This window comes from Mustela erminea, chromosome 21 (assembly GCF_009829155.1).
Source record: "Mustela erminea isolate mMusErm1 chromosome 21, mMusErm1.Pri, whole genome shotgun sequence".
In the NCBI taxonomy this organism is placed as follows: Eukaryota; Metazoa; Chordata; class Mammalia; order Carnivora; family Mustelidae; genus Mustela; species Mustela erminea.
This window is the reverse complement of record NC_045634.1, coordinates 25,096,939-25,109,948: the sequence shown is the minus strand read 5'-3', so window position 1 is coordinate 25,109,948 and position 13,010 is coordinate 25,096,939. Positions and strand designations below refer to the sequence as shown.

At 36.4% G+C, this 13,010-nt stretch overlaps 1 protein-coding gene across 3 annotated transcripts in view; it reads right to left on the bottom strand.

The window, feature by feature from the left end:
* The window catches only part of CFAP97 (cilia and flagella associated protein 97), a 35,660-nt gene that overhangs the window by 9,848 nt on the left and 12,802 nt on the right, over positions 1 to 13,010 (bottom strand). For all 3 annotated transcript variants that reach the window (XM_032328880.1, XM_032328881.1, XM_032328882.1), the window contains exon 3: positions 1,484 to 1,752. In XM_032328880.1, coding sequence (XP_032184771.1) covers positions 1,484 to 1,752 — 269 coding nt within the window. The remainder of the gene's footprint in view (positions 1 to 1,483; positions 1,753 to 13,010) is intronic.

Sequence of the window (13,010 nt, the reverse complement as noted above, 5' to 3'; positions counted from 1 at the left end):
ACGTTCTATATGTTTTACTACAAATCAACAAAATTAAATATATCAGAACCCACTGAATTATGCACCTTAAGTGGTTATGGTGTGTGTGTTATCTCAAAAAGCTGTTTAAAAAACAGTGACCACAAAGCTGGTAGCCTGCATATGCTTCTGTTACCTTGAGCAATTCAAGGTAACTGTGTCCCACTCAGTGTCTCATTTTCTCCTCCATGACAACAGTCTCTACGTTATTTGGTTGCTATGAGGATTAAATGACCTAAAATTTGTAGACTAGTATGGACTACGCAATTACTTGTTAAATGAAATAAGCACCAGAGTAAACCCAAATGTTCATGACACAATTTCAAATTTTCAAAAATCATGAATGAATGAATCTTGAAAAACTGCTAGTCACGTGCAGAAAGCTATACTGTAGCTCATTACCCATCAACCTCATTTCAACTTGTCTTGCTGGTCCCTACTCGTTACCACATGTAGGGTAAGCCTCCTGAAGGGTTTAAGACTTTACTGTTTTCTGTAAATACAACTCTCAGCTCCCCAACTCTTAAAATTAGTGATAGCAAAGAAAAAATTAGTGATGGCAAGAAAACATTTTACAAGAGTTGGTACAGGTTTAGGTAAGCACATGGTGAAATAGGGCATACTGGTGATGAAATATCATGAGGATGGATTCTGCAAACTGTTCCAGTCATTTTAATAATAGCTTTCTCAATTATTTTAGCTCTGAATTTGTACACTTATTAGGGTCTAATTTTAGTTTAAGACAATCCCTGTGGTTAAAATCCTGGTCAGCCCTTTACTCATTCGCTCTATATCCCAGGTTAGTTACCTTATCCCCCTTGGTCTCAGTGATTCTATCAGTAAAAAGGGGATGAAAACAATACCCACCAGAAAGAAATTATTGCGGGATTCAAAAAGCTAATATTTGGAGACACTTGGAACAATGACATTTAGTTCAGAGCCCAGTAGACATCAGCAATTATGATGAGTATAGTTTTACGAAGAAAATCACAGGCTATGAAGAATAGTTTTTATTGAAGATTTTCAAAAGTCCCCATATACCTTAGAACACCGAAGTGTTAACTTTGGAATTTTTAATAATCAATGTCTTTCATACATTCAAGTAGCAGCCCAACAAGGATACAATACAATGGAACAGATATGGCTAGTGAATGAACACTTTACAGAAGATACGCGTATCTGATCCTTGGAATACCATTTCCTGTCTGACTTAACACACCTAGCCAAGTAAGAGAGCTTTCAATATTTTCATTTAATGTTCCCTTAAAATACAGCTTGATGATGAAAAAAAAAAGCACACATATTGTACCTTCTAGCTCATAGCTCATTATGTATTTTATACAATACATATCTATACTTACTTTCACATTATTAAAATGTGGCTGTATCTCATTTCCTGTTAAGTTGGCCTTACAAATCATTACAATTCATTTTCTTTGATGACTAAAAATTTTTAGTTACTTACCAAATTTTCTCTTTCAATCCTTTGCTGTTCCCTCTGTCTGTTGAGGGCACTATGGTACAACTTAGGGGGACGAACAATCGATCTTCTAGGAATCGTACTTTTGCTTCCTGATTTTTCAGCCTGTCTTGACAGTTCTTTCAAAAGCCTCTGATTTTCCCTATCAATCTGTCTCACCTCCTCTCTTGTGAAAGAGTAGTTTTTCCTTGGTGCTACAGAAGGCTGATCAAAGTGATGTTTTTGTGGTCCTTTTTTATCTAATTGCAGAAAAGCTAAAGAAGTGAACAAGAAAAGGAAAAATGACTGAAGGAGCATAGCAACATGGTGGTGTGTACTGATGCTTAACTCTTACAAATGGAAACTATTAATTCATGGAAAGGAATGTATGAAATAGTGTTAATGACATCCAGACTACAACTATGTTGAAAGAAATTCAGAGGCAGCTTAGAATTTTAAGTTTTGTTGGATTCTTTGGGAATAAAAGTTACATGCTGAATGGTGAAAATATTTTATTAAGAAATGTAAATGTTATGAGTTCTATGGCAGGTATAATTTATAGAAAATGCCCTTGTCATGTCCAAGTAATTTTATGTTTCCTTAAGGCAGCTCAGTAGTTGGGGAGGTTAGAAACCTCTGGTTAAGTGCATCAACACACCAATACTTCCAACTTGGACTGTTTTTGTTAATTGGAGGGCATACTTAAAATATAAAATGTTCTCAGCAATGACTGATGGAAACAAGGGTTAAAAACTGGCAAAAAAAAATCCAGAATATGCTGAAACTTTCAAATTAATCTGAAAATACTTTATGGTTTTTAATATTAACATTGAAACAAATACCGCTGCAGTAAAAGTCAAACATTTTATTCCTAATTAAACATAAACCAAAATAAATACATTATATAAAAAATATTTTGCATACTATTGTTAGCAAATGAAATTTTATTAACATGCTTAATTTTTAAATTTCTGTAACAATTTTCAGTAAATTACAATTACCAAATGTTTGTTCAAAGTTTCTAAAAATACCAAACTTGCTGAATGTTTCAGCTTAACTCTGTACTAAAAAGGAGTATAGCCTATCAGATTAACTGACTGGAACATTTGTTAACAGTATTTTTTTTTTTAAGAAGTAACTATTATTAGTTTGCAATTCAGTACCTTTAATTCTTTTACTTGCTTAGCATTTTACACTGTTAAAAGCAGAGGGCTTGAAGGGGAAGAATGCCTCCCTTTAAAAATTGAACCCCAATTTTAAAAAGTAACTGTGCAGAAAAGTCAAATCTTTTGAACAAAGTCAAAAGAACTGGAAGTCTACCTCCCTATGTTTAAGCCAAAGACTATCAAAGATTACAGAAACTTAAAAAACTTAAAAGAAAAAGATTTTAAGAAATGGCTTTTTGAAAGGAAAAATGAGAGAATTACTGGTTGGTAATTTGTTGAAAATCATACCAAGTTAATCGCAAAACCTGAAGAACATATTTAGAAAGATGCAGGTGCGCTGTACATAATTCAATCATCTTGCTTCCAAGAAATGCACATTTTGTAGAATTTAATAAGGTTCCTGAATTAATTTAGCCACATATGAAAGCCTTTAAAATTAAATTTTAAAGGGAATTAAAAGCTATTTTCCTAATGGCATTTAAAAAAAGTTTTTAGAAGCAAAATAAGGCAATAGCAAAAAAAAATTAATAAAGGAAGTTCAATCTAATTCATTAAAAAAAATAGTACTCACTTTCCATGACAGAAAAAGTATACATGGAGTACTACTTATATACTGATACCAGATATCACGATTACATTTTTCTAAAGTGGTTACATGCTTTAGTATGAGGCAACCTCAAATACTTGGCCCATTATTTTTTCAATTAAGATCTAAAAAAGTTTTTTAACTTGAATAAACTTTCAGGAATACAAACATTTATATAAATATGTACATATATATTTAAACTCACGTATTTAAGAAATATTGTTTTCCTAATTTTAACAAAACAATTTTGTTCCAGCTCTCTATAGTGTTTCGATATCATGCCCATCATCACTAGATCTACTTACTAAGTCGGTCATCTAACACAAATCACTCACTAGTGGTATCAGCTGTACTTTCATCTACGCTGAGACACAGCATTTAAAAAAATTTATGTTATGCTATCACCAGAAATTTTATTCCATGCTATATTAAGTCCTTACTAATATGTTCTTAAAAAAAAAAAATCCATCGTAGACATGTTCATGATCCCTATTAAAAAAACAAAACAAAACAACCACCGATGGTTTATTTTTTTAAAGGTTTAAAGAAAAAGTCCAATACTTGTAGTTGGGGGGTCACAATTCAAGGAATAATGATCAAATTTACTAGATTTCTTTGTCTTCTTTATGAACCACTTGTCAGATGAGGAATTCTGTGACATTCTTCCCATCCCCTTCCTTTGAATCTGGGCAGGCCTGTGACTGTGTGGACCAAAATGATACAGCCCAAATTGTGACTTTCAAGGCTAGGGAAGGAGGAGATGCAGTACCCCACCACCCTCCCACCTTGTTTGCTGGAATACTTGTGCTTGGGGCCCTGAGCCACCCTCTGTGTCTGACTAGACTGAGGCTGCCACCTTGTGAGGAAATCAAACCACATAAAGGGGCAATGCACACGCATTATGATCCTAGTCTTCTGAGTCATCCTAGGCTGCTGCTTTATGCATCTAAGCTTTGGGTTTTGTTATCAGAGCAACAGTAACTAATACAAAATCCGGTACCAGGAATTAGGGTACTACTGTAAAAAACCCCTAAAGTACAAGGTATTAGTTTTGAGACCAGGTGACAGTAGAGCTGGAAGGGTCTGGAGGAGATGGTCGATGTAGAGGATGAAGTGGCAGAATTTTAGCAAAACTGTTGGCTGTGGCGACAAGGAAAATGGGGAAAATACCTGCCACTGGTGGATTTGGCTAAGCAGAATCCCATGAAGGAGGCTGAAAGGACCAATGGTTTACTTTATCCATACTAATGAAAGAGGAGAGGGATAGGTTAAAAAAAAAAAAAAGGAAATGATCTATTTTCAGTCAAACTATAGAGAGAATATAAAAAGAACCAGGACTTAGGTGGCCCGAAAATGTATCTACTACTCCTTCCTAATCTCTCCTGGCAGAAGACTGTCCAAATACTCAAAGAGCTATGACTGAGGAACCATGAATGAGGAGGTTTAGCTGTACTTGGACCAGATTTAGACCCTGGATGTCGAGGTGGGACGTGGTGGGGAGTGGGATCTTCAGAAAGGGGGAATGTGTTCTCGTATCTGAAGGAATACAAATCAGCGTGTGGCCATAGGCTGAAGAGGTTTTGAAACCTCTCCATAAACTTGACAGTCCTCCTATTAGGATGGAGGGTATGTGTCCCTCCCTCTTAAATTTGGGAAGGCTTATAACTGTTTAATAGAATATGGAAGGAATGATGCTATGCGACTGGCATGGTCACATTCTGAGGCTAGGTCATAAAAGGTGATGAGGTTTTTGCCTTGTCTCTCTAAACACTGTACTTGGAGCCCTGAGCACCATGTTAAGAAATCCAGCTGTACTGAGGCTGCCATATGTGAAGAAGCCAGGACACATGTAAAGCTGCATGTGGGCCCTCTTTCAGCTGCCCTGGTTGACCCTAAACACCTGACATGTCAAAAAACCAGCACTCAGAGGGCTCCAGTCCTCACTGTCAAGTCACCCAGCTTCTGAGTCTCTCCACACCCCAAGTGTTGGGGTGATTTGATTTTTAGCAATAGTAACTGGCATTTCATCACTTAAAAAAAAAATACTGTGTAAAAGACAAAATACAGCCCATATAGAGGCCATTAATTTTGGTGTGTATAATTTAGTTATCAATCAGTCTTCCACAGTGATTATGGTTTTGCTCATCTCATGATCTAATTCTTATCTACTTTTTATCACAAATTTCAAATCAATGGCTGTTCAATCATTTTTGTAGATTTGGTAAGCTTATAAATGTAAAACACTTCTTTTTGTCCCTTTTGTGCTTTTCCCATCTTGAATTCTATTTTGTAAACGATTAGGATTGATACTTCCATTTTCTCCTCTTTATATTCATTCCTCCTATACTACTTAAAATGTCTTTTTAGTTTGGATTTGATTTAAATTCTTAAAGATGCCCTGATGGTATCTTCTGGTAAGTTAAAACCATCTACTTAAACTGTTTGAGCTCTTTCTCCAATCTTCCTTTTTTAAAATGCTTTTTTGTTGTTTTTTCCCCTCTTAGGAAGATTAACTATGCTAATTCTTTCTCTAATACACCAGAAATGATAAATTCTAATTCTATCCTCCTAGAAGTTCTTAAATTTCTTGGTCTCAGGACCCTCCAAAAAATGTTCATGTGAGTTATATTTATCAATATTTACCATTTTAGAACTAAAAAAATACTTTAAAGACATTAATTCAATCGCTTCTCGGCCTTTTGGCTAATATCAAGTAAAGACATTCATTCATCTGAAAATAAACCAATGACAGGTTAAGATCATTCTTTTATAAAAAGTGAAAAGAAATTAGCGAGGAGAGGGGCAGAGTTTAATAGTCTTGCCAATATTAATGCCTGGCTTAAAACAAGACAACTGGATGCTCATATCTGCTTCTTTGTTCATTGCAGAGTGCTGTCATTGTAGTGTAGCCCCTGCAAAACCACTATGCAAATGTGACAGGAGAACAAGGCAAATCATGCCTTAGTTTTATTAGTGAAAAGAGTGTTGTCCTTGCAGCCTCTCTCTAAAATCACTGAGCTCTGTTTCAAGCTTATGTTCTTCATCTGTGAGTCTGGTGCTTCTCTGCGGATTCTAGCTTTTCTCAAAAGTTGATAAACACTTGGTGGTGAGTTGAGAATATCTGACATTTCCTACTCCCCTCTCTGAATCCTGTTTGCTGCAGCCTGTCAATAAAGGGCTAAGATGTGCCACCAGGGAGGATGAGGCAGGAGCCCATCTCAGGACAGGCAGCCTCTTCTTTACAGAGTAAAACCGGGTCCGGACCTTTCCCTCGAGTAAGGTATTTCACTTCCTCCATCCTGCGTTGGTGTCAGTTGAGCAGTAAGCTTAACCACTTTCTTTACCGATCAGGGTTTCCTTAATCACATTTCTGCCTCTTATATTACTTTTCCTTTTCAGAATACATCTCTAATGAGGTATCTAATTATTTCATACAGAACCTAGGTGGTAAAATTTGAGGAGGAGCATTTCTAAAATGTGTCTATTTTGCCCTCGTTTCTTCCTAAATTGACCTGATTTTACCTATACAAAGACCGAAACACACCTTCAGATCTAGTCATGTCAATTTATTGTTCTGCAAATATCACACTCATGTCATCACCCAATACATAAACTTGTTTACTCCACCATTTCATTTTTTAAACATTCTCTCTGCCTGCCGAGTCAATGCTTTACAGCTCAAGGCCAAAGAACCAATTCCAACCACACCTTTTCAACATAAATAGAGCAAAGAGAAGCTTGGGGTGGGGACAGGAATTCCCCCAAATCAGTCATGTTACTGAGGTAAAAGAAGCTGAAATATTTAGAAATTCTACTAAATTTTCAAGATCTACTTTGAAGTCAGCTATCAGATAAAGTCAAATATCTAATACTACTAGGCTACACTAATCTCCCCTTCTAACAGTTCTTACAGAACCCCAGAACCCTGAATTTAGAATATACCTTAGCAACCTATCAACTGCCTCATTCTACAAATGAAGAAACTGGGGCACAGAATAGTTGCTGCTTGTCTAAGGTCACATGGGTAACACTCAGAAGCCAAAAGTCTTCTGATTCCACTTCTAGAATTTTCTTCCCCTCACTGTGTAAGTAACCAAGTTCAAAACTGTTTCCTATTCTCTGGCCTGTAATTGGGATACTTGATTTTACATTCCTTGATTAGCCATTGTTTCAGAGGCTTAATATTTTATAGTTCAAATTTATAAACCTGTTAACATGTTATTTTAAACCAATAAATAACATTAACACTGTTGGCTTTATAGGCATCCCTCACCATCTGAACTTTGGCCCAATATTTTAATAACTAAATTTTTTTTTCTCAAAACAATAAAACTATTTCATTGCATCTTTGCATTGAAGCTAGTGACAATGTTTAAATTGAGAGGGTGCAGATTACACTGTGTTCCCACCTCAGCTGTTCTCTGATAGGATCCCATCTCCTGCTCATAATTTGTGGGATGTGCTGTGCATTATCACTCTTGTTTTCTTCAGGTTAGGTGGAAAAGGTTGTGAAGAAATTAGCTCAGCCAGAACAGCCCATAGAACAGATGTTGAAAGTGATAAAACATATTGAGAAATAAGTGCAGAAAAGGAATAGCTTGGCCATGCACATATCTCCCCCTCACCAGGTCCAACAATTCAGTTTTATAAGAAAAACAAAGAAAACTTAGGAAATTATTCTTGGATCTGAAAAACAGTGGGTCAATTGAGTATGAATCACAACTCTGAAAAACTGAAATAATACAAAGAAATGCTTTATGCAATAAACTGATAGCTATAATTAGTGTATACAATCTTTTACTATTATAAAAAACCATTGTGGACTGTTGTATTAAGGACTCCAGTAACAGATGGACCAAGTGGCAAAATGCCACCTTTGTTCCTGTGCCTTTAAAAGCTCTGAGCAGTACTTAGAATCAGGTCACTCAGATCGGTGACCCTTATCTTGTAGCATTATGAATAAATTTTCCTTCTACATTTAGCTTAGTTCCTGTGCTGAACAGTGTTTCAGTGCTTCATTTATATTTGGAGAAACTGTTTAGGGATTTTGGGTGGGAATAATACTTAGGCTTTCCACATCCAATTAAGTTTCAAAAATGAATTAGATTGGAATAGTGAGGGATACATCATTTTATTACAACGAAACCAAATAGATTTTTAATGTCTTGAAACTCAACATTAAGGTCCTTGAATCGGGGTTGGTATCACTTCTGCATTGACTAGAAATGTGGCTCTTTGGGTTTTCTACTCTAGATTTAATGAACCAGAATCTGCTTTAAGAGGCTCTCCAAATGACCTGTATCCCCGGAAGAGAGGGCAAGGGACATAGAGAATCTTAAGCAGGCTCCTTGCTCAGTGCAGAGCCAGATGAGGTGCTCAATCTCTCAACCCTTAGATCCTGACCTGAGCCAAAATTGAGTCTGATGCTTAAACCACTGATCTACCCAGTGCCCCTGTATGCAATGCATATTAAAGCTTGAGAAACTCTGGCCTTGTGGATAAACACAAGAGTCTGCTTTTCCCTTTTAGCATACATTTCTACTTTCCTCCTTAAGTCTTAACAAATCTCCCCGCCTCACTTTTAAAGACACCTACCTACCCCATGAAGCCCTGTCCCTAAGAGGAGGCTGACCTCCCTCCTCCTCAGGAATCCTTAGGATTCCTACTCCTAACTTCAGGGGGAATCAGGCCCATAATAACCCTATTCTCTTGCTAATGACTGTCTTACAAATAGGAGCATAACCAATTCTGGGCAATGAGACTTAAGTGAGTCAGATCAAAGCATTCTGAGAGAGCCAGAGGAAGAGACAATTTCCCTTTCTCTGGACATTCTCATGTCTAAATGTAAATACTATAAATTGCCGCAGACATCTCCTACTAGCCTAAGAATGAAGCAAATACCACAGCTGGGGGAACACAGTGGTAGAACCTAGGTCTCTAAGGACATTTTTGAGCCACTGAATTGGCCAACTCTCAAACCTGGTCTATCTCTGGAATTCTTGTTAGGTAAAAAACATTGTTTCATTAGGAATTTCTGTTTCCTGGATCCAAAATCATCCTAATACAAAGAGATGACCATTGACAGTCCTGAACAAAAAGCTCAGGTATCACAAATTATTTTCCATTAGGTGGCTTTTAAAAATCTGACAATTCCAAAAGTGTGAAGTGCTTTCTTTCTACAAGAACCTTGTTATTGGATGTGTCCCCTCTCTCTCACCCTCTCAGTCCTAGGATAGAGTGGTCCTTGTAATTTGTGGAATTAAGAGGCACCTGAGTGGCTTAGTCAGTTAAGCAGCTTCTTCTGCCTTCGGATCAGGTCATGATCCCAGGGTTCTGGATCAAGCCCTGAGTTGGGTTCCCTGCTCAGTGGGGAGCCTTCTTCTTCTCCCTCTGACACTCCCCCCACCCCTCTTATGCTTTGTCTCTCTCTAGCAAATAAATAAATAAAATCTTTAAAAAACACTAGTAATTTGTGGAATCAAAAAGTACTTAAGAAATGGAACAGTGAGCCCTTAAAATGCAAATTATAATTTAGTCAAACAGTATTAAAAAAACACAATAAAACCTGCAAGTCATATTACACATTTTAACTAATTTTCTATAACACTGTTTTCAACATCCATTTATACTGTTTTTAACCTAATTTTATTTTATTTTTTAAGATTTTATTTATTTGACAGAGAGAGAGAGAGAGAGACAGTGAGAGAGGGAACATAAGTAGGGGGAGTGGGAGAAGTAGGCTCCCCACTGAGCAGGGAGCCTGATAGGGAGCTTGATCCCAGGACCTTGGGATCATGACCTGAGATGAAAGCAGACACTTAATGACTGGGCCACCCAGACGCCCCTCAACTTAATTTTCAAGAAAAAATTTTTTTTACAAATTTAATTTATTTATTTGAGAGAAAGGGAGAGCACATGTGGGTTGGGGGTAGGAGTAGAGAGAGGGACAAGCAGACTCCATACTGAGGGCTCAATCTCATAACCTTGAGATGGTGACCTGATAACAGGAGTGCCCCAAAGACAGTTTTATGAGATACTTTATATGCCAAATGTTAGGCTGCTACTTTTAAAGACATGTAAATCACATTTGAAATGAAGAACTCAGCACTAGAAATAGCACAGAAGAAAAAAAGCAAATATATTAAGATGCACATTATTAATACAAAGCATCAGTGACCAGTCTACATTATCTCATCAGATAAAATTTTTTTTTTAAAGATTTTATTTATTTATTTGACAGAGAGAGACACAGCGAGAGAGGGAACACAAGCAGGGGGAGTGGGAGAGGGAGAAGTAGGCTTCCCACCAAGCAGGGAGCCCGATGCGGGGCTCAATCGCAGGATGCTGGGATCATGACCTGAGCCTAAGGCAGATGCTTAATGACTGAGCCACCCAGGCGCCCCTGATCAGATACATTTTAATGATTTAATTTCAAACACCTTCCAATTTTTATCCTACAGAAATTATTTTTAAAAACAAATTCTGTTGCAGTGTCTGGTTGGCTCAGTTGGTAGAGCATGTGACCAATATCAGGGTTGAATCCAAGTCCCACATTGGGTGTAGAGATTACTTAAAAAAAACAGAAACAAAAACAAAAACTTTAAAAATAAATATAAATGAAAATTATGTCAACTTCAAGGAAAACAACTGACAGTATTTTTTGGTGAAAATAAAATCTGAGTGTTTTAGTAAAAATCGGGATTTTTGGCAAACTTGAGTTTGAAAGCTTCCCAAAAGCCTCTTTATGAGATTGGTAGTGATATTAACAACTATAATTTCTATATAGTGTATTATGAAATACGTCATTTGTAAGCTCAACAAACCAGTATTTTCCAAATAACCTATATATTCTGTTATAAAACTATGAAGGGGTAAAAGACACATTCAAAATGTAAGATCAGTAAGTTATACAATAATACACTATGATTTAGTCTCAAATGTCACATTGTAACTAACATTTAAGAAATTAATACCTGTGGAATCTTGGTATCAAAGAATATCTAAAATTAACTGAAAGGGCATTAAAACACTCCTCCATTTTCTAAAGATCTGTGAGGCCAGTTTTTCTTCATGTACTTTAACCAAAATATCACAACAGATGTATACAGAAGCCAGTACAAGAATCCAGCTATCTTCTATTGCCACGCATCAGAGATTGGCAAAAATTACTCATTTTTTTGAAAGACAGTTATGTTTCATAAAACATCCTTATTACCATTATTGGTTTATTACCATTATTCTTAGATGAATTAATACTGTTTAAATTTCTAATGTGATAAATATTAATAGATATAATCCACACAAAAAAAGGCTCTTTGGGGTCCTCAATAATTTTTAAGAGTGTGAATGTTTTTGGTCCAAAGGCCAAAAAGTTTGAAAACTGCTGGGGTAGAGCACTGGGGTTTGCGCTGGCAATCTGGAAGGGTTGAAGACAGGGAAGACCTCAACTTGATCAATCATCAACCTCATGAATCATACAACTGATCTTATACACTAGAAAGTGGCCATAAATTTTTTTTAAAAAGTGAAAATTTTTACAGTGGATGGCTCCACAAAGATTTTCCCTAAAAAAGAATATTAATAAAATATATTAGCAATTGTAATTTTGACTATGGCACAGATGTATCCTGTGTCTTTCAGATGCCAATCTAAGAGGTAATTGTTAAAAATAAGTCAAGTGTCAGTGAAATATATGAAATATGCTTCCTGACCATTGCAGCTATGCAACAACAGAAGTTTCCCTTTGTTCCTTCACTGACAAATACTGCCTATTTTGTGTCAATAGATTTAAAGATTCTAGCAATGACTAAGATCCTACCCTCATGTGGCTTATACCCTAGTGGGAGAAATAAGCAAATCACACTAATTCCAGGGTCTGATAAGTATCCTGATGGAAGGAAACCAGGCTTTTGTGACAGACAGCCAGGGGCAGGAATGTGAAGCTACTAAAAATAGAACGTTGAGAAAAAAGTATCTCTGAGGAGATGATATATATACCATAAAACTCGAAACCAAAGGTGTCTATGCAAAGAAAAAAGGCAACAGCAAGTGGGAATAGCCCATAAAAACAAAGCATCTGGGAACAGTAAGGAAGCACTGTGACTGGAGCAAGGTAATAAAAGATTTTTTTTTTTTAAAGGAGATGCAAAAAATACCCACACAATGTACAGTAATGGTTTTCATCGAATGGAATAGCCTATTAGACTAACTGCATCAAAATTTCTGTGGCACCTAGGCATCAGTATTTGTTTTGTGTTTGTTTTAATATTAGTCTCCCAGGTGACACTAATATATTGCCTGGGATGAGAATCACTGGGCATTGACTCTGTTAGGCTACAATAAGGAATTTGGATTTTATTCTTAACATAAGAGTGAGCCCATGGAAGAGTTAAGAAAGAAACTAGTAAGGCTGATTTTATTTTTAAAAGATCACTCTGGTTGTTAGTGGAAGAAGCAAAGGGGCAAGAACAAAAAAACTCAATCCTGAAAGTTTTAAGAGATTGAGTGGAGGGGGTGGAGGCTTAACAACTACATGATAATGGCCAAACTCCAAGAGCCTGATTTTTCAGACACACTAAACAATCAGTAGGTACACAATCAGAGCAAAGAGAAAAGAAAACCTATAAAAAAGGGGACAAGTGTAAACTCCTCCAAAACACTTTACCCATCTGACTATGAGAATCATTTGATTACCTAAGGGATTTGTTTATACTCTTACATTACCACCATATGTAAATTATGTACCAAAAGATTTATTTTTTCAACTGCATTTCAAACAGAG